At 25.3% G+C, this 23,321-nt stretch overlaps 1 protein-coding gene across 1 annotated transcript in view; it reads right to left on the bottom strand.

Annotated features, from left to right (window-relative positions):
* Window positions 1-1,114: 1,114 nt before the first annotated feature.
* LOC129980912 (rab proteins geranylgeranyltransferase component A 2-like) overlaps window positions 1,115-23,321 on the bottom strand; it is a 39,646-nt gene continuing 17,439 nt past the window's right edge. The window contains exons 6-17 of the mRNA XM_056091391.1: window positions 21,551-21,702; window positions 20,387-20,503; window positions 18,886-19,006; window positions 18,688-18,803; window positions 15,391-15,497; window positions 14,795-14,911; window positions 12,619-12,681; window positions 9,736-9,793; window positions 9,509-9,605; window positions 7,957-8,049; window positions 7,700-7,863; window positions 1,115-5,815 (exon numbers count right to left, since the gene is read on the bottom strand). Coding sequence (XP_055947366.1) covers window positions 5,567-5,815; window positions 7,700-7,863; window positions 7,957-8,049; window positions 9,509-9,605; window positions 9,736-9,793; window positions 12,619-12,681; window positions 14,795-14,911; window positions 15,391-15,497; window positions 18,688-18,803; window positions 18,886-19,006; window positions 20,387-20,503; window positions 21,551-21,702 — 1,454 coding nt within the window. The 3' untranslated portion in view covers window positions 1,115-5,566. The remainder of the gene's footprint in view (window positions 5,816-7,699; window positions 7,864-7,956; window positions 8,050-9,508; window positions 9,606-9,735; window positions 9,794-12,618; window positions 12,682-14,794; window positions 14,912-15,390; window positions 15,498-18,687; window positions 18,804-18,885; window positions 19,007-20,386; window positions 20,504-21,550; window positions 21,703-23,321) is intronic.

The raw sequence follows: 23,321 nt of genomic DNA, 5'->3' as shown, positions 1-23,321 counted from the left end.
CTGAAGTGTTTTTCCCTTTGCCGCAAGATGGCAGCACAAGTGACAGGTCGGAACAATTTTAATAAAAATAGAATTATAAACGGGAAGGTGTCAACTGTAATAGTGACTCAATTCAAATTCATCGAATCCGTTTGCTGCAGATTAGTCAAAATATCGAGTTCGAATTTTTTTGACAATTACAATATTTTTCTCCATATTTCGTATGCCAGAAAGTAAAAACGAGCACAGGAAAGTCTTAAAACATTGAGATTCATCAACATTTCGGGACCAAAATTTTTTACTTCATATACTGGAAAGTAAAAAGATAAATGTTGCATTATGCTTCATAAAGCAATTGTAAGATTAAAAAGCTCAGCAGCCCTTTCGATTACCACTGTTCTAATCCAAAAGCATAGATAGGTTCGGCCTTTGATGATCTTAATGAGCAAATTATTAAGTTCATTCAAGACAGTTATAAGAATGCCAGACACTTTCAGTGCTACATATAGTGTTCATACAACGAAATAAGAATGAGCTAAATCAACAATTCCATTTAAACAAATAATGCCAGAACAGAAATAACTCGATTCAAAGAACAATATCGAAAAATTTGAGTATGCGGGAGATTTTTTAAGAATGAAAAAAAGAAGAAACAAAGTAAATTTGTCAAAAATTAAAATCAATACTGTGTAACTTGACTAATTTGAGCATTTTAAATTTGAGTTTATGTGCAATTTTATTTGTTTGCATCTTGAATATTCTAAAATTGTAAATGAGAATTATTTTTAAGACTTTCAATTAAATTGAAGATTTAACAACTGTACAATATATTCAATTAAAAAAGCAAAGAAAAATTCCCATTTTAAAATATACATTAAATGTCAATTATTACTATTTTGATAAAATCTATTTACCATTGATTTCGTAAGTATGCATTATTTATTGAAATGTTAAATATAAAAACAAATTTTGACTACGATTTTTTGTTACAAAAAATCATGTCTTCAGGTTCTTTTTTAAAAATAAAAATATAATAAACTGAATTTTTGTGATAATTCCATTAACTTTGAGTTCCACTGAATTTGACAAATCATTGATGTATATTTCATCATTTTGAAGGAAAGAAACATGAACAGAAGATATCTTCATTTTTATTCAATATAAAAAATATATCATTACAGACAAGATTAAGTTCACATGCTAAATTAACAAATCACTAGAAAATCACAGCTTTATAGGCAAAAAAATTACATATTCCAAAAAATGATGGTAAAGCATGAATGTATTGAATATTGAAAATAACTTACACAAAATTTTATAATACAGCAGCAAAGTAAAATCAACTATTCTATGTCATTACAAATAACAGAACTATCAGAGTATGTACTTTTCAAGACAACCAACAATCACAGCCTTTGGTTTACTTAGTAACTAACTTCAAAGCAAGGGAAAATGATGATAAAATTCATTTGATAGAAAAAAATATATTTAAAAAAAAGCAGCCAAACATAAAGACATACATTAAAATAAAACAGAAATTTACAGATTATAGACATGTAATATTTCAGTGATATTCTTAATCATATTAAATTAATTAATCTTATTAATATTAAATCATATTATCTTTATTTCCATAAAATCAAAAGCTCTTAAGAAATAATAATCTCAAAAATATTAAATATATAAGAAAAATTTTAAGACGAATGAAAACACTGAATATCAACTAATTATGTCATTCCACATTAATTTTTTTCAAAAATGACATGATAACCTATTCCTGCTTTTAATTCATAAAAATAATTAAAACTACATATAGTCAGAATTATTATTATTATTAATAATAAAATCTTATTTATAACACAACCTAGTAAAGAATTCCTTTGTAGAATTTTAAGAAAGTATTTGATATAAATTTTAATCTGCAAGATTATTTATAGCAAAATATACAAAAACATTTAAGTTTGGTTAAATATCAGATTATAAGATGTACAAACAATTTTATCTATTTAATCTTTAGTGACTTCACCTTTTGAAAATGAAATAATTACACAGTAATATTTATTTTAATAATAAGTATGTTTTTACTAGCACGGTACAATCCCATAATTTAAAAATATGGAAATAAATAATGCATTGTCAAAAAATAATTCAAGATAAATATTTTTTTAAAAAAATTTATAATCACATAATAACAACTAAATGCAATCAGATATACAATTATCCATTATTCAAATACTGTAAAACTTTTAAAATTTCGTAGCATTTTACCTGTTAATTGGAAAGCGTATAGTGATAAATATTTTTATATATTAACAAACCGAATTTGTGTAGTCCATTTTTAAAATTTATGGATCTGACATTATGAATAGAAAAAATAATGTAATAAAGATCAGCATTTCAAATAGATATGGATTTCACAGCAGAGGAATCACAAAGAGTTATACTGCTGAAAGTATAATATTTGCTAGAATTTGCTGATTGTGCGCCAATGGAAAGTTAGGCACATCATTCACAAAATATGATAAAAAAAATTGCACCAACATTCTGTAATAACAAAGCTGCTCATTATCACTCAAAAACTTATATCAATATAAAATAGTCATTCTAATGCATAATCATGATTATAGAAGCTATCTTTTATGAAGGATCTTCCAAAAATATGAACTTTTCACTAAAATAAACTATTAAATGATGATATGGAATATCATACCATTTAATTTACTCAAAATCTTGCCAATATATCTTCTAATCCCACCCCCTACCCCCCGGGCAATATAGAAAATCAACAATTTTCAATCACAATTCGCTTTCCTGCATTTTAAAAGAAATGATAAAAATTCAATTACAAAATAAAAAGCTATTGTTTAGACTATACATAGTAATACTACATATATAATTGAATAACCATTGTTAATTCGAGAAAAAAAAAGCATTCATTATAAAGAGTTCTGAATTAAAAGAAGATCATGTAATAAATAATTAATATACAATGGAGCTTGATTAATTTAAAACTGAAGGGAGACACAAGGAGAATAAAAATCAATCCATTCAAAAATTTTGTATCATGAAAAATATGGTCTAAAAAAGAAGACAGCAAATGTAGTAATTTAGTTTTAATATTTTGCAGTTTTAAACAAATAATATGCAATTCATAGTAAAAAAATAAGCAATTTTAATAAATAACATAAGAATAATTATAATTAAAAACTGTAAGAAATTCAAAAATAATTTCAATAAATAAATAATTTAAAAAAAGTAAACAATACACAGAACCTTAAATGCAATAGTAGTCTAAAACTTTAAAATAAACAGAAAAAAATCATATCCAATGTGCTTAAAAAAATATTTCTTTAACATTATAGCTTTTTTATTTGCTGTCTCAATTAATGTTATGTACAGCATTTAAATCCTCAACACAATTTGGAGCTTTAAAAAAATCATATATTTAATGACTGAAAATATAGATATATTTAACTTATAAATCAATTCAGAAATAAAAACAATTATTTACCCTTTTCAGTTTTATTTTGAATTAATAAAATAGAAATTGTGTTCTGAATAATATTTCATTATTATGTTAGTTAATAGAAATTCCATGGATTAGAGAAAAAAAATTAAATGCAGGCAAATTCAAATCAAAGCATTCAAATTAGTCAAGTTAATTTGTATCAATTTCAGTAACATTAAAAGCATTTCAAGAAATATTAATTAGATTAATACAACTCATTAACAAGAAAAAGATGCATTTTAATTAAAATTTATTTTGAATAATATGCTAGAAAGAATTTTTTAAACACTGACATGTTTCTTCACAATATAGTGATTTCTAAAATCAATGATTTTTAATAGTAATCAGACATGATATGCAGTTAATATTGTTCCTTTCATTTATCATAATGCAACAGCTACAATAAATGGAAATTTATCTTTCATAAAAAATAAAAAAACATGATTATTTTGTAATACTGCAAAAGTATATGCTAATATTACAAAAATGCTATATTGTACACAAATTTCATTGTTTTGCACTTTCAGTCATAAGAAATAACACATATTTTCTTGTCTGTAATCTACCACTTTATCCCTAACATGTAAGATCATTTTTACATTATAGATCTAACACATTTACTCCAAGTAATTTCATAAATGCATTGAAAAATAATTATACAATTCTTTTATTTTTATAATTTTAAAATGATTTTAAAACTAGCTATTCTTTTTTAATCCTTTAAAGCAGAATTTCTCTTGAAAATGAACAAAATATTCTTCTTCTTCATAAGAAGATTTTTTTAAAACATATTTTCTTATCAGTCTTGTTATACTCCTCATTTGGAATTACAACTTAGAACAAGTTAAATAATTTTAAAAATTCATCTTGTTGATTGCATTAATTTAATAAAATTATTAGCCAATGTAATTCATCTTTGAGTTGAAGTTCGATTAAAAAAAAAACAACCTTTTAAGTGTTTCATTCAATGGAATTCTTCATTTCCACAAGAACTAATACCTTTAAAGGTATTTATGCGAGTTGAAATGGATAACTACTACAAATTTCAATCAATAATTCATTCTGTCATGAGAATCAGTAAGTGCCTGATATAAGCATGCTCCAATTAGCCACAGATATTCTAATTAAAAATATTTACATTAAAGAAGAAAATGGATGTTTGGTTATATATTAATATATATTTCAAATTCAAATTTAATTAAAAATACAGAAGTGTGCCATTTATATCAACATTAAAGTTATATTATTTAAAAAAATTAGACAAAACAGATCCACAAATCAAAAGCAAGTTATTCTATTTCTACAATGCTTAGGTATTCATTGACAGCAATATATACAAAGGAATATATCATCAAAATGATAAATTAAATATTTGTTCTTATATAAAATTTATATAATTGCAACTATTTAAGTGATGAAATACACATTTACATTAAACTCATTATTGTATTTCACTGCTCAAGGGAAATAATGAATAATTAGTGCTTCTAAATACTATAAAATTTTTAAAATGTTCTTTTATGATTAATATTGAAAAAATTGATAATATAAAATTAATTGACTATAATTAAAGTATGACCAGTTTCATTATTAACCATTAACAATATTTTTTGAAAAGAGAGAGAAAAAAGAAAATTAATAGCAATATCAATTGTAGTTAATCCCTTAACCGCCAACAAAATCTTACACAATTCTCATTGCAGAGCCACTTGATTTTAAATGTTCTGAATATATACATTTGGTGCAATTAGCACATATATTTCACAAATATTACATTTATATATATAAGCTGTGGCAGTTAAAGGGTAAGTACAAAACAGTTTCATTTACTGCAATGCTGTTTCAAAACTCGTCTTTTAAAAACTAAAATTCCAATACAAAGTTTGGATAAACCAGATTTGGACATCGGACAGCACCTGAATTATCCTTGAGCTGGTAAAACAATAAATATAATATACAGTTTTAAGAATAAGAAGCACATTTATATTATTTTCAAAATTTAAAATGTTTTTCTGCAAATGTTTTCTCTTGTCATATGATAAAATGAAAAGATCAATTACAGACAATTAGGAAAGGCTACTACTTATTTTCCTCAGATCTCATTTCTGGTGGTTCTTGTGCATTTTGTTCTTTGACTTCATCATTAATTGCATTTTGTTCATCATGTGCATTAGCATCATCCTCAAGATTATTTACATCATTTTCTATATTACCACCTTCTCCTTCATCCCCAGGATTGTTATGCATTTCAATGAGGATATCTTCTGGATCAGGGGCACGTGGCAAAAATTCTTCATCAGGGCATATTGCTGTAAAAATATCATGAGCCTGGAAGATTTTTTTTTAAAAAAAGAAGAATTTTTTAAATTTTTGTTATAAATAATCACAATAGAGTAAAATATAACACAGAATGCTAAACATCAAATAAAATTGATAAATATCTTTTTATTTGAAATTGTTTTTATTAAAGTACATATCCAAATTAGAATAATTTTAGTTACTTATTGATTTGACAACAAAATTCTAAATAAAATGGAATGCACTAACATTTGGGATTTCCTTGTCAATCTCATTAACATTATAGAGAAAATTTAATTTTTATATGCCATAAAAACATACACTTTGTATCTTTAATATGAACTTGCTGATGATCCATTGCAAATGAATCACAGAAATGGGATTATCATTACAAACTGGATTTATTATATCAGATTTTTACAATATTCATTGCTTTTCAATCTATACTTAAAAATAAAGAATAATTTTAAAAGCTTATGAGAGGAATATGCAATTTAGCTTTTAAAAAGTGTAATCTAATGTTGGATACTTTAAATCAATGCATATGATAAATCATGTAAAATCAGAAGATTATCTTAGCATGTGTTATTTGTTAGGAAGATACAACAAGTTAATAAAATCAACGTGTAAGGGCAAGCATGCATGAATAGTTGGGAAACAATTTTTCTTTTTTTGAGAAAGGATAAATAATAAGTTGGTAGAAAGAAATCATCATCAATACCTTCTTCCTCCATCCCAAATACATAGGTAAATACTAATCAACAAAGCAGACATCAATAGATTTGGGGGTTTGAAGACAACATCAAAATCAGACAAACTCTGCTGCAAGTATCTATTCCCCAACTTTGGTATATGACACTGAGTTTAAGTGTTTAAATGTTGATTAAGTAAAGCTGAGAAAAAAACATCTCTTAATGCTTTTAAAGTTATAATCAACATAAAAATTATAGTCAAGATTTTTTATTATCACTACTATTGATTTCAGGATATTTCATTTGCTTTATAAATTCATTTCTTTTAAAAAGGGTTACATACTGTAACAGAATATCTGTGATGCAATTTCAGTTCAGTATTAAAATGCAAGAATCAAATGCAAAACTTTCATTCTTAGATAGAAGAGAAAAAGGGAAGTGGGAGGGGGGGGGGTAATACAATTTGCTATGCTAAAAATTTGGCAAAAATGAGAAGATTTCAGTTTAATATTTAAGAAAACTGCAACAGACTAAAATAAAGAAAAGTTTAATTATAAATAAGGAAAATTAAGTATAAGCTGAGCTTCATGTTAAAAGTAAACGTGTATTTACATTTATATATAAACTGATTGAAATCTTTATCATAGCTTTTATTATATATTGACAACTTTACCATAACTTTTTAGATTATAAAATTTAAATTTATTTGCAGATGATTAAAAGGAATTTTATACTTATTTATAATATCAATTAATAGTAATTCATGCAGTAACCAATCAAAGAAAATAACGCCAAAGAGGACACTTGATCTAGGAATGAATTATCTATCTAACTTGAGTACGAACTTAAATAAATAATAGGCAATAGAGCAGAAGTAAATTTTGATGATTCAGCAGTAAAAAAAATATATGCATGCAAGAATCTTTCTAGTAATATTTTTATTGTTTTTCTTTCTTAAATTTTTTTTAAATTTTTAATGCTTTCTATTATTATTCTTTTCTCTAATTTCAATGCCTACTTTTAATATAAGTTTGATACCTAATTTTAAGGAGAAAATCAAAACAGATTCTTCTAGTTACAAACTTTTGACTCTTATGATAAAAAGAACAGCAAAATTAAAAATATGAACGATTTTCTTCCTTTAGAATCATAATGAAAAATGAAGTTATATCAGATGTCTTAGTAAAGCAATTAAAAAAAATGTTCGATTAAAAATACTTACCTCTTTCACAGCATACTCATAATCTAACTCTAGATCAGGGGATGAAGTTAAAAAAAATCCTGACGGAAGATCTTCATTTAAATTAACAGTTGAAGTATCCCACTGGTTAAAATAAACACTGCACAGAACATTGGGTTTTTCCTCCTGCTCATCTTCAGAAGTATCTAAATACAAAATACTAATTGGTTAATAAAACTGCATTATATAATCCATAACGTTGTAATGAATGAAAAAAAAAATAACAAAAAATTTTCAACCTTTATTTCCATTTGAAAATAACAGTTCAACTGTACTTTTAAGATCTTCCTCAGCAGTTGCATTTGAAGAACGGCAAATCATATAAACGAGATCTAAAACACATAGATTCAAAGTAAATTTTTTATATACAAAAAAAAAAAAAAAAAAAAAAAAAAGGAGCAATATCTTAGTATTTTAAAGTGCATCCAAGCATTTAGTCTCACATGGTTTTAACGCCACCAAACAGTTCATAAAACACTGAGGTGAAAAAAGTAATGGGATACCTCCTAAGAACATGTCAGACCTCCTCATGGATCAAATGGATCTATGGTAGAGGATGTGGCATTGACAAAAATTCATTGGAAGTCCCCGGCAGTAATATTGAGTCATGCTGCCTCTGGAGATGCCCATAGTTACAAAAGTGTTGCCGGTGCAGAATTTTACAATAATTGATCTCCTGATTATTCCTACAAATGTTTGACAAGATTCATGTCAGACTATCTAGGTAGCCAAATCATTCACCGGAATCGTCCAGGTTGTTCTACAGACGAATTGCAAACAGTTGTAGCCAGTGACATGGCACACTGTCATCTATGAAAATTCCAATATTGTTTGAAATTTAAGAATAGTTGCACATGATCTCCTAGTACCTGAATAAAACTATTTCGTATCAATCATTGGTTCATTTGGACCAGAGGACCTTGCACAATGCTTTATTGACAACTTAGGTTTGTAGTTTTGTGGGGTCTGCACCACACTCAAATCTCATCTGATCAGAAGTTGCAACTCATCTGACCAAGTCACGTTTTTCAGTCGCCTAGGGTTGAACCGATAAGGTCATGAGACCAGAAGAAGCACTGCGAGTGATGTCGTACTGTTAAGTAAAGGCATTCAAGTTCGGTTTTCTACTGCCACAATCCATTAAAGCCAATTTTCTTCTGCTGCCACAAACCATTAAATTTTTAAAGTCTGTTAGGATGAAACAGCCCTAATGGGCACGTCCATTGTACGTACAACATTTATTCCTGTGGTTATTTCATGCAGTATTGCTTTCCTGTTAACATTGACATGTCGCTGGTTTATGTTACTAAGTGCAGGAGGCAGTCGGCCATTGCGTTGACCATAGTGGGAGATTATGCCTGAAATTAGATTTTGTTGGCACACTCTTTATACTGCAAATGTTGAATTTCCTAATGATTTCTGAAATGGAATGTCCCGTGCATCTAGTTCTAACTATCATTACACTTTCAAAGGCTGTAAATTCTTGTTGTGTGGTCAAAATCACATCAGGAATCTTTCCACATGTACACAAACAAAAGCCCTGCCAATGCACAGCCCATTTATACATTTTGTACACTATACTACTGCTATCTGTATATTTGCAAATTACTATCCCATGGCTTTTTGCATTTCAGTGTATACAGTAATTACAATGCATAAATATATTTCTTTATTAAAGAGCTTTTTAAAATTTTAAATAGTATGATTTCACCGAAAGTAATTCTAACCATCTAAACATATGAACTATTTTCCAAAATTTAAGGAAGAAAACTGCATAAAAGGGTTGCTTACATAAATCTTCAGGACAAACGTAGTTTTTGGATCCAAATTCTAAAACAGTAATAGGGCTTTTTACTCCAGTCTGTGGTGGAATTCTTAATAAAGTATTCTAAATTAAAAGATGAAGGAAAAAAAGAAGCACAACTTGTAATTTATAATTTGAATACTGTTAATAAAAAGCAAAAACTAAATCAATTAATAAAATGAAAGATTATTAATAGACATAAAAGCAGAGATACCTCTTTATTTTCAGATGGATGTAAAGAAGCATCTGTTATCAATATAGCTCGAGATATCCTGCAATAGCATTAAAAAATTATTTATTAAAATAACAAGATAAAGTATTTTATATATTTTTAATCTTTTTTGAAAATTGATTGCATTAGAATCAATTTTTCAGAAAATTATAAATAATTTTCCTTCCCTCTTTTTTTTCTATCCCCCCCTTCTAAATTATTAAAAGTTAAAAGAGCCTCAAGACAGAAATGTCACAGAACTATATAAATACTATGACATTAAATGCTTTAAAAAAATCAAGCAATATAATTTCATTCACTATTAGACTTACTTAACTGAAATACATAAAATTTATATATCCAAGATAGGGAAACTGAAACAATCCAAAATGGGTATGCATATAATTTACAAACAGTTGGGCAAAAGTTCACACAGACAAAACAAATCAGATTAGACACAATAAAGGCTTTCATACTTGCCATATCTTATAACTTCTAACAATGCTGATAAAATATAGTACAAAATTTACATATAATAAATAAGAATTTAGAAACTATGAAATCTACAATTATAAATTTTAAAAAAAGATAAAGTATATGAAACTTAAAATAATAGCAGGATTTAAATAGTGAAAAATAGAAATTATAAAGTAAAATACATAATAACAAATATAATATCAGATATAAAACAATAACAATATGTTAAATAAAAAAAAGGAAATATAAATAAATATAAAATGGATTATACAATAAAAGTAAAGAATAAGATAATAGTATAAATAAAAGATAACTTAATAATAAGTAATATACATAGAATTAATATATGACATATTTAGTAAAATATAACATTGTTCAAAATCACAATATTTAAATAATGTATTCTCTATTATTGTTTGCAAAAAAGTTTCTATTTGAACAATGTTCTTGATCCTAAATTTTCCTTTTTATGCTGAGCCAATTCTAAAATTCTCTTAGTTCTATAACTATCTGAAAAGAATTTTTCCCATATTAATCTGCATTTTCTACATCTATAAATATAAAGCGTGATACTGTCTTTATCAGTACCGCAGATTCAACTGGTGATTTTACAAAGAAACGATTTTGATATGTTAAGAAAGAAGCAAGAGTAATAACTTGATTCATATAAAATTCTTCTTGGCATCTTTTTAAAATTTTAAGTTTAATCCGTGACATACAAGGGCAGGGCAAGACAAAGCAGGGAATGATGCACAATACACTTGCACACATCCGTTACACTATATGCAACAATGTAGTACAAAAAAAAAAAAAAAACCCTGGAAGTTCTGTATTTCATTTAGTCAAATATTATCATGTATGGCAGTCACTATTTTCAAAGAGGCTTTTCTATTATTTTGGACAACCCCTGTATATATATATATATATATATATATATATATATATATATATATATATATATATATATATATATATATATATATAATAACTTAAATAGTATAAATAAAAGATAACTTAATGATAAGTAATATACATAGAATTAATATATGACATATTTAGTAAAATATAACATTGTTCAAAATCACAATATTTAAGTATTGTATTCTCTATTATATATATATATATAATGCTAACATATGATACACAAAAATCGCTATGATTACTTATTGTTGAAAGATAACAACCAAATATAAATAAAGCAACATACAAACATTTCAACCTGCTTCATTGAAATTTTTTAAAGTTGTACTTTGTTCAACACTTCGCATAAATAATTAATGGAATTGCAAAATATTATTAAAAATTCTTGGGACTAGACTGAAAAAGCCACCAAAAAACTCCATTCAGCCAGAGGAAAGGGTATGTAAAAGAAGTCAAGATGATAGAAATAAGCATAAAAAAATTTAATCAAGCATGAATGTAGGCTTCACTAAGAATTCTCACTCTGTATGGACAATGATGTTCATATCTTTCAAAACCAATATCTTACAAAAATGGTTTTTACATTATTTTGAAATTTAAAAAAAAAAAAACTTTAATTATGTCAATTTTATTTCTATACAATTTTTTAATTTTATTTTTAATACATATTTTTAAAAAAATTACTTTGGTTTTAATTTGAAACAATGCTATGACAAAATTCAAATATATCTACCAAAACAATTAGTTGTTTTTTTCCGGCTGTGTTAAAATTAAGATTTAAAAATTGTCTTCTTTTGACATTGCTTTTAAAGTAGGATTTTCAATTCCATTTTTATTTTATAATATATAATTTTTCATTTAAACCCCAATAACTTATAGTCAACAGATGTCTTTCAGTTGTATAAAATAAAACATCGGAAATAAAAAAAAAATGAATTCCATATTAATTATTTCCCTGCATCAATACACAATAAAATCAATAACTTGGTGAATTAGTTGGCTAGGTTTAAAAAACAAAAACAAAAACTGATTATTTATTTTGGTTTTTAAAGTTTAAAATGAAATGAATTAATAAATAGGGATATTAAAAACTGTTCATAATATAAAATTACATTTTTAATACATTTATGAATATAATCTTTTAATAAAAATCTAAATAAACCAGTAAATTACTAGTACGTAAAAAAAAAAAAAAATAGAAATAATGAAATAACACAAAAATATATTTAAAAAAAATGACAAATTGCTTTGGTTCAACAACAAATAATACGCATAATGATGGGATATTATTATATAGATACGCATACATATATAACAGATCATTATTACTACCTGCTGCCATTTTTCAACAATCAAGGAACTTCAATTAGAAACTAAGATAAAATTTATTTATAAATTCTATATTAGAAATAAAACTTTACTTTTCTATGCATATTTTCATGAGTACAATGCATTAACTTAGCATGTAACACAAAAGTAAACACTAACCTTTGAGGTAAAACTTGTGGGATAAGCTCAATTGGAGCATAACTTGATTCCATTACAAGCCACCTGAAATATAAAAACAGTAATAAGTACAATAAAAAAAGATAATTGCAAAGAAAACTTAAGTGATCATAACATGGATGAAAATATACTTTTTCTATAATTAGTTATAGAATTGTAGAAATCAGAAAAATTTTAATGCTACTCTTCAGTTTTTTTAAAAATCCCAATAGATCTTTCCTTGCTTTCCTCTACTAATAACAAGGGAGAATGAGAATATGGTTTGGCACTCTGCAAAACAGAATGATGGGGCTGGAACTACCAAATTTGGCACAAATACACTCTGAAATGGGAAAATGCCCATCTGAGAGCAATTTTTGTTTTTATAAAATTTTAATGAATTAAAAATTAAGCAAGGTTTTCAATGATAACTCTGAAACTATTATGACACAAAATTGATATTCATACTATTTTAGACACTAAAATATTTTCTTTTTAATAGTAACAATATAATTGCTGAATATTTTTCCTCTGAATTTTGCCCTCCCCCCCTCCATTCCCCAAAATTTTGAACAACAGATGTCACTGTTACATTGGAATTCAAACTATCTTCACTGTTTTATCAAATATTTAATTACATGATTTTCCATTTTTGAAAGTTAAAGAAGGATTCTATTTATTTCTTATGTAGTCTATATGTGGAATAAGAAAGTGAAATTACAGAGTCAAATGAAACACATACAATTAGAAGCTAGCTTACCTGAACAGTAGTATGCTTTAATAACATATGATTTCAAGTGTCTTCATACCATTAAGAATAATCATTGACAAAATAAATAAAACTATAAGACTATTAAAATAACACTGCTTTTGTGTCTCTCAGAATTTTATGCTTAAAAGTAGTTTCTTGTGGAAATCATGAACATTAAATTGTGCATAAAAGCTTTAATTCAAGGTAAACACAACTAATATTCCTGACAAACCAGCTGAATGCCAAAAGCAACTAACTATTCATACTTATTTACAAAAGTATAAAGCCATTTCTATCCACATTAAAAGTTTTAAAAAAATCATAGAGAAAGGATCATCTTTCCAAGCTACAAATACTTGTCACAAAGCAATATTAAAGGTTTTTTTTAATTCAATAAATTATATATGTCAGAGAAGTATAAAAGTAATAAGATATTTAATATTTCACATATTCTGCTCATGATTACAAGTAAAAAAAATGCATCAGCATTTGCATAATTAATTATAATTCAATTAATCAATTTGATCGCTATTTTAAGATAATACATTTAAATAAAATGCAAAACAAGCATTTCAATAATTTTCACTACATTTTTGTTTGAAAATTCATTTAAATTTTACTTTTTCAATGTATAAGAACTTGAGGTAAATAAATTATATTTTCATATTAATTTTATATGAAGAGTAATAGTTATATGTTGTTAAATTACTTTAATAAGAAAAAAAAATCACACATTCCAAAATATTATATAAAAATTCAAAATCAGCTCATACACACACAAAGAAAGAAGAACACAAAAGAAAATACTCCATAGAATAAATTACAGAAATTAAGTTTTTGTTTAATTTTTCATCTTTAAAAATCAGCGGAGGATTTAACTACGAGAAAGCAATGACACAAGCCTTTCTCATTAATACTTAAGTGCAAACCCCTGATTGATTCAAACATTTGAATAGTGTAAGCCAGTAACAATGTATTAATAGCCACACCATAAAATAAAAGATTAATTTTTGTTTTACTACATTTATACAAGTGGTAGTTGTTGTTTAATAATATTTTATAAAGATAAGCTTAGATAATACATTAATAATTTTGATTGTATCTTTCAGCAAAAAAGGCTACAATTTTTATTGAAAAAAAAAAAAAAAAAAGGGCTACATTCTTTAAAATTGTCATGATCTAACACAAAAGGAATTTTCGAAATGGTAAGAGTTTCATAATTTCTTTCAATCACAAGTTTCTAGAAAGGGGAGGGACTCATCATGGTTTTAGAAAAAATATCATATAAACATTTTCTATCTAAATTTAATTTCAGCATGGATATGCATGATTGTACTGATTGAAATATAAATTCAAAACAATAGTTGGAAATTGGAATGTTTGGGAAAGGAAGTTAATATGTTGTAATAAATATGATTGTCTACTTACTCACAACCAATTCTTTGTCCCATGGTAACAATACCACAGCATTTATTATCTTTATCAAATAGCACACCATCTACTTTTCTTTTAAGATAATACATGCCTTCATATACAGCACACAATCTGAAATATATGCATATAATAAGAAAGTACATAATGCCATAATGCTAAATTTAAATTTAGCAAGAAATTTGCTTTAGAAAAAACTTACACAATTATAAAATATCAAAATCTAGTTAGTTCAATTAAGCAAATTTCCTTCCTCATCATATTAAATTATAAAAAAAAGAAAGTTTTTATATTTAGGAAAAAAAAAATAATGAAAAAAAAAATAATTACACCATTCTATTAATGAAACAGAAAAACTGTGCAGAAAAGTCTATAAATTTTACTTTTGTATAAAAAAGCCAGTGGAAATGGTTTCCCCAAAATTTTTATTGCATTCTCTCTAATTAAAGTGAATTGCCACTAATTTATTACAGTTAATGCCAATAAGAATACAACTTTAAAGAATTTAATGATACAAAATTCAATATCATAAATAACATACAGATTAATGGAATTTTGTGGTTATTGCTTACATTAACTTCATTTTTACTTACCGACAAAAGCATTGAGGTAGTTCTGCACTTCCATAACATGTGCAGATGAATGGTGTTTTACCATACTTTCCTAATGACTGAAGAAACTTTTGAGTTGCTTGAAGACCCTAAATAAAGGATAAATAATTTTTTTAAATGGATAGGATAAAAAAAAAAGCTTCTTAATTTAATACAAAAAATTAACAAGTCATTCAGATATTAAATATTAAGGTTGTTAGATTAAAATTATTAAAAAAGAGAGAGAGAGAGAGCTCTTTTCATAAACTTATTTATATGGACTACAGAAATGGTATGATTTAGAACAAATATAATAAAAGCAATGCTTTTTTTTCCGCTAACATTTTTTATTGTCGCAAACACAGAAATAAAACTGTTTAACAGAATTTTTAAAAAAATATTTTTTTATAACTTCAAATTATAATATAAAAACATTTTTACATGTTCATTAAGAAAATTCAATGTATAATACCTCAAAACATTGCTTTTCAGTTCTATTTAATATCACACATACAATTATGGATTGCTTTTTTTTTTATTTTGTGGTTTAACATTAAAAATTCAAAGAGATTTTTTAAGAATGCATACCCATGTGTTATATATGCAAGCGTATTCAGTAATTAAAAACACAACCTTAAATAAACATTACTATAAAAATCATAAAATTTGCTGGAGAAATTTAAATCAGAAGATTAAAGTATTTGGGAGTAAAATAAAATGTTAAAAAAAATCAAGGAAATTTTAATGCGGACAATTAATAGAATATAAAATAAATAAATACATGACATAAATAATATTACAATTTGAAAAGAAAGATATCAAAGATACTTCATGCTAGATTTACTTATAAAAATAGACTTTTTTATATTTTTAGATAAAATTTCAGTTTCATCAACCCACAAGTATTAAAAAAAAAAAAAAAAATGAAATTATTCATAATAAAACCTAATATTTTCAAAATAGCTGAAATATTTATAATTTAAACAATGAGCTTGTTTGATGATATGTAAGCTGTCAATTTTTTATATTCTCATCCAAAATATTATGGTAGAAAAATGCAAACCAAAAAGATAACAATGGCAAAAAAATTTAAGCATATATAATTTTGAAGGTAAAGAATTGACTTTTGCATATCAAGGATAGTTTTCATAGCGACCTATGTTTTGTTTTTATGTAATTTGCTATATTTGTTCCTATTAAAAACAATTAATTCACAATAAATTTAAGAAGTAATTTAGGTTTCGAAAATTTAACACTGTTAGTTAAGATTTAATTAAAATCAATTTTACAGAAGTTTCTTTCATTTAAAATGTTCTTTTGAGAAGGAATATAAGTCTATGATTTAAGTGAGCACATGATCATGTTCTGAAGGACTCATTATACAATATCTCTCTTCCAAATTATTAATTAAACAGTCTTATTATAGCAACATTCATAATTACCCTGATATGTTGCCTAAAAAATATAGAACGAATTTGAACATGTAATTTGACTACTGATCACAGGACAAACTTATTTGAAGAAACTATAGTTCAAATAATGAGAAATTCCTCCATTCAACTTAGGAATTTATTTTATTATTCATTCCTGATTATTACTAAGGACGACTTCTTTAAAACCATTTCTCGATAAAAATATATCACATATGAGTAATCATATTTATTTAATTCTTTCAATTTTGAATAATTTATAAATATTTTATCTCCAATTTAGTTAAGAATATAAAAACAAAAATGAATGAATATTCACACACACATGCAAGCACGCGCAAAGTCTAAGATTTAGAAACACACTTTAAAATGAATAAGAAATAGAATTTCAATTTAATTATAGAATATGAAGCCCTACTTTAAGCAAAGTGGTCAATCTCTTATTTAATTCTTTATACACTGAGATTTACACTACAAAAATACTTTAACTACAAAAAAATTCTAATCTGACAACAGGAATTTTAATTCGACTGTCAGAAATCAAAAACTATCCTTACAAAACAAGAAAAATTTTGTTAGTCAGATTGATGCTCTTTAAACCTATCATGTCCATCAATCTTGCACATATACAAATGAGCTTCCACTGACCCCCGCTCCCAATGAGATCGATCAAAATATACATATTTGTTGGATAAGTAAACAAAAGATGTTTTGAAATAAATCAATCCCTTCATCTCAGCAACTTCTATTTCTTTTTGGAAAACATAAAAATAAAATTTCTCCATTAATCAAATAAATTTTCACCATTTTCTTCTTCTCTTGGCTTTTTCCATAATTGGCATTGAGTGATTTGTAACTATAACTTAAAACTACCCTTCACATGTGAAAAGTAATATATATATGTAGATTACATGGGAAATTCTTTAAAAATGTCATTTGTTAGTCAAGCACAAAATAATAAACCATATTAATGGGACAGAATGTTACCATGTTCCTAGATTTAATCTCACTCCTATTAAATAATAAATTATTTCTAATCTATCTAAATATATAAGATTTAATAAAGATCCCATTCTCAACTACTCCAAGATGGACATTTTTAGAGATAATACTATACTATCACCTAAAGTTTCTTATCTGTTCCTCAGAAGAAAGTCCAAAAGCAAAAATTCAATTTTACTCATATCATTATATCCTCCCAATAATGACACTTAGAAAATTTTTAGTTTCACATTTTTAGAATATGGTTGCAATTAAAGTGAACAAGTATTTGAAAATAGCACTGAAAAAAGTTTGAAACTATTTTTTTCAACATCATCTTTAACAAAGCATATGTTTCCTAGGTCGCTAAAGCCTTAATTGTGTGAGAAAGACAAACTGCATTCATTGTTCCCAATTAATCTTGGCTCCCAACTACACTTCCTGATCATAATATATTTCATTAACATCCTAATTACATAAGTTTAGTTATTTATTAATCTAACCTCAACAAATTTTTCACAAAAGTGTTTTCTTATTTTCTATTTAGCATACATAATATTGTAATTAAAACTGAAAACGTTTAATTAGGTTTTTAATCTATTCATATGTATACGAATGCATTTTGCTTAAATTATGTCTATACAAAATCTTAATGTCATTTCTATAAATTTAATTTCTAAATTTTAAAGATAAAATTTCAATTATATGAGGATAATAGTACACTGCATGGGGTTAGTTATTTAAAAGTGGATATCAATATTTTAACAATAAGTGACATGGCAATTCTAAATAAAAAATACAATTTAAAAACTTGAGTGGAAAATAGAAATTGAATAAATTGTAAGTAAAAAAGAAATGAAAAAAAAAAAAAAAAAAAAAAGAAACTAACTTTGAGAGTAGAGCATGTTTCATCTACCATAGCAATGGCATGAATAACATGATGTTCAACATTTGAAGTTAACTTTTTAGACCTAAGAAACTCAATAAAAGGCTTATCTTCATAACCTATAGAAAAGAAGAAGAAAAAAATATATAGGTAAAACATGTAAATGTTTAAGTGAACATCGAAACTTATTAATAAATGTACCTTGAAATTCTGCAGTTTCACTTTCGAATTTCAAACAAAAACTTAAGAACTTCATCAACATCCTCTTTTCTACAACAGAGACAGTTTTTGTGCTAAAAACATCTGCTCTGGAACATGGAACCTAATTTAAAAAAAAAAAAAAATCGGTCTTTCCCTTTTAAAGGAAGCATTGAGTAAAAACAAACACAGATTATTGGAAAAAAAAAGTTGTTTTATCATATGAGCAACAAAACAAAATAACATAATTAGAACAAACTTTGTTAAGATTAACATTCAAGTGGATATTTAATCCAGAAATCCAGCTATTCTGAAACTTTCCTTTGATACATATTTAGGAATTTTATTTTTTTCCTTAGTAATAAAATATCTTGAATTTTTACAAGATAAATGAAAGTTTCAATCATGGTAATTGTTTTTACATTTCTGCCTTCAATAAGAATATTTATCTTCCTTCCAATAATATCACTATTAATAGTAAAAAGGAATGAGAATGTGCCTACATGTGTTGACACTATACAGGCCAGACTGTTTGACCTACAGCTACCAAGTTTGATACATATACACCTTAAAAGGTGGAAATGTACACACACACACACACACCAGAAAACATTTTTTTTTTTTTTTTGCAATAACACTAGCAATTAGTATTTTACAAAAATAATGTTTCCATTGTTTTAAAATTTAAAGACTTTTCAATGATACCAATTTATTAGTCATAATTTTTTTTTGACAATTTAAAAAAAAAATATTTTGTGTTTAATTTGCAATAACTGATTACAATGTTGGCTTGAAATTCAAAGCATTTTTGTTGTTTCATCAAATATATACTTGTGTGATTTTCTTTTACTGTTGAAAAGCTAAATGAAAGATTCTATTTAATATCTATGTAGTTTACAAGATAGATAAAAAAGGTGAAATTATAATACTATGAAAATTAGACATTAGAATGAACTGCACATTTACATTTTTAACAGTGCTGTGATGTCATAAAACTGGTTCTGATTTGAAAGATTCATATACACAATGGACAGAATACATGTAAAACAATTAAAATAACACTTTTTGAATGTTTGACAATTTGATGGATTCATGCACATGGAGTTATATCTAAATGACTTAATTGCAATTGAATATAACCAATACCCCTAATGGGTTACCTGGTTGCCAAAGGCAATCAGTAAATAATAAGTACAAATCCAAGCCAATAAATCAGCATGAATTTTAGTTTCAAAACTTTTATTATTTTACCAAAATAGATGAATATTAAAAAAAAAAAAAATAAATAAAGAATAAATACACATAAATATAAGTTCAAAATTAATTAAAACAAAATAGGAATTTTTAAGAAAATTAAAAACACAATATTTCAAAATATAATCATATATTGACAACATAGTTTGAACATGAATTGATAATGACGTACACATTTCAAAATAAAGATGTAGTAAAAATAAATTTTCCCAAATATACGTATCTTAATATTGTCTCATTTTTTTTTTACCTGTTGTATTTGGCCATTGATGTAAGTTAATACTCTAGTAACACATTGAAATTCAGAATAACGAGCAATGTTAGAAGAGATCAGTAATTCTACTAGAGAGCCTTTTGAGAACATAATCTGAAATTAAATGAGAATTCGTTATTGCTCCAAATGCTAGGGTAGTAAATTTATAAAATGCCAATAACAAGCTTAAAAAAATTCAATAAAATTTTATAAATCATACAGCAAAATAATGAAACTAAAACTTCTTAGTTTAAAAGACACACACGCACACATATATATATTGTATCAGTAAATTTTAAGGATTCAATTATTAATATAATTTAATGAAACATACATAATAGATGAGGATATTAGAAAATTTATAATACATAGCCTTCATATTTCTACTACTTTCACATAGTGTGCATAAAAGATTTTCAATGAAAGATTTTAAAAACAGTTAAGGTAAAGCATATCTTCTACATATAAATAATGAAAGATAGAGACAAACTTTGAATACCATCAATATAATAATTTATGAAATGGTAAGAGGATAAATATCAATAGGAAGAAATTTAGAAGGTGTAGATTTATCAGATGCTATAATTTCATTTATATTAATTAACATTTTTAACAAATATCATATACAGTACATGTAAGAATAAAGAGGCAAGAAGCAGGTCATTCAATATAAAGACTACTAAACAAATTACACAAATACATTCATTTATCAATATTGAATTAAAAGCAACTTTTTAAATATTTAAAATAAGCAGGAACTTTTTTTCCACACTGTAGAACAAAGGACACTCTGAAAAATGAAACTATTATCACAATGCCCACTAGTTTTAAAATCAAAACAAATCACACACAAAAAAGAATTGTAATAAATTTGTTTAATATTTTATTAAATAAATTATATAATATTAGAAAATAATTCAAAGTCACAAAATTTATTATTTGAAATTGCGAAGAAAAAATAAAATGAAATTCATATACTTTTGATACTTATGATGCTTGATTTAAAATTTTATTAAAGATAGAGGAAAACTCCAAAACATATAACACCAAAAAATTTGGTAAAAATAAACAAATAATAATAATTTTTGAATTCAAAATTTAAGGAAACTATTCTATAAAATAACTCATACTTAATGATTGACAAATAAATAAAACAAAAACCTTAGGTGCTAAATCAATATTAAATTTTCTTCTATTTTCCATAAATTCACTTGTAGTCCATTCATGTTGCAGTAAAACATCTTGATCAGGTTCAGGACAGGCATCATTTGAATCAGTGCCATTGCTCTCACCAACTTGTTCCACAGATTTTTCTGCAATTAATTTTAAATTGACACTAAAATATTGAACACATTATTCAATAAGCACACAGAAACTTGAAATTTTTTAAATCACAACCACTTATGAAAAATTAGTAGAAAACTATGCAAGAAAAACAAAAGCAAGTTTAGGTTTTTAATTTTAAATTTCATTAACATGATATTTTGAAACAGCATGAAATAAAGAAACAAAATATAAAATATTTGATACATTTATAAATATAATAAAATAATATTCTGAGACAAACCTTTCTAAGCCTTTTCGTCACCATGGAAACAAAAAGTATTTTTTAATAATAAGCTAATTAAAATCCTTTCTGAAACCTGATTTAGAACATCCCAATGCATAAATTGCAAAGAACAACAGAAAATAACTTCATTCTCTGTTGTTCTTTGCAATTTATGCATTGTCAAAATTCTAAAAGGAATTCAAAATGCCAAACTTTATTCCAATATTCTGCAAAGTTTTTTCTCTTAATCTTATTAAAAAAAATGATTTTGATTATTACTGTTATTATTTTGGTAATGTACGAAAATATCTAAAAGTAGTTTATTTTATCTTGATTAAATGATAATTTTAATTTCAATAATTTATCAATTTCAACAAAAAGTATTCTACTAATATTTAAATAAGTTAATTTATTTTTAATACTTTTTTAAAGCAACTGTTAACACACACATACACAAATGTAATTATTGCATATTGAAAAAATATTCTTTTTTTAACAGCTTAGTACAATATTATAATAACAAAGAGATGGCATTTGCAATTAAAAAAAATCAGCTCTTTATATAACATTATTTTATTAATAACAGAAGGTTATAAATTAACCATAAATATTTTTTAAAATTGACATGAAATTTTCTATTTTAAATTATGATGTGGAATATACAGTTCTTATAGAGTACATCATTTTTATTTTATTACAAAAAAGAGGAATAGTTTGATTAATTATAACTGAATGCTATTTCAATACAATGATATTTATTATATATAAGCTGCCTCTGGAAACAGCTATAGTTTGAGTATTATCTGTAGGTGCGTCAAGGATAGTCAATTTCCCCACTCTTCACTTTTTTCCCTTCTCTGTTGCCATGATTTTGACAAAGCTTGTTTATTTCCCCATGCCAGTACATTTCAGTAAGAAGATAGAATTAAGAAACTAAGTTAGATTATGTAGCTACAATTTGAAAGCTCGTCTATTGCTGAAATACATTAACATTGTGAAGATTTTGTATAGCATTTAATAAAAACTTTATAAATATTTTAACATCATATGTTCTAATGTTAAGAAAATTATAAATATTTTGAACTTAAAAATTAAGATGGCAATGCAAGCAAACAATCTTATTTAATTGTTGAATCTGAGATATTTTCTTAAGTAAATAAATAAATTTTTAAAAAAACTGGAGCGGTCTCAGTAAAACTTTCTTGCACATTTTTAATAAAGGTGCTAAGAACGCCTTGCATGGTGTAGAAAAGTTATGAAATATTAATCTTTGGCATGAATTTACCATTTTTTACTGAATTTACTGTGCAATTCTTGGCCAATTTTTTGCTGGTTAATCCCCAGCAAATGGGCAATAATATCTGAAAATCGAATTTCTATTTA

Source organism: Argiope bruennichi, chromosome 8, assembly GCF_947563725.1.
Source record: "Argiope bruennichi chromosome 8, qqArgBrue1.1, whole genome shotgun sequence".
Classification (NCBI taxonomy): Eukaryota; Metazoa; Arthropoda; class Arachnida; order Araneae; family Araneidae; genus Argiope; species Argiope bruennichi.
Note: the sequence above shows the minus strand (reverse complement) of the source record. Positions and strands in the feature narration are given on the sequence as shown.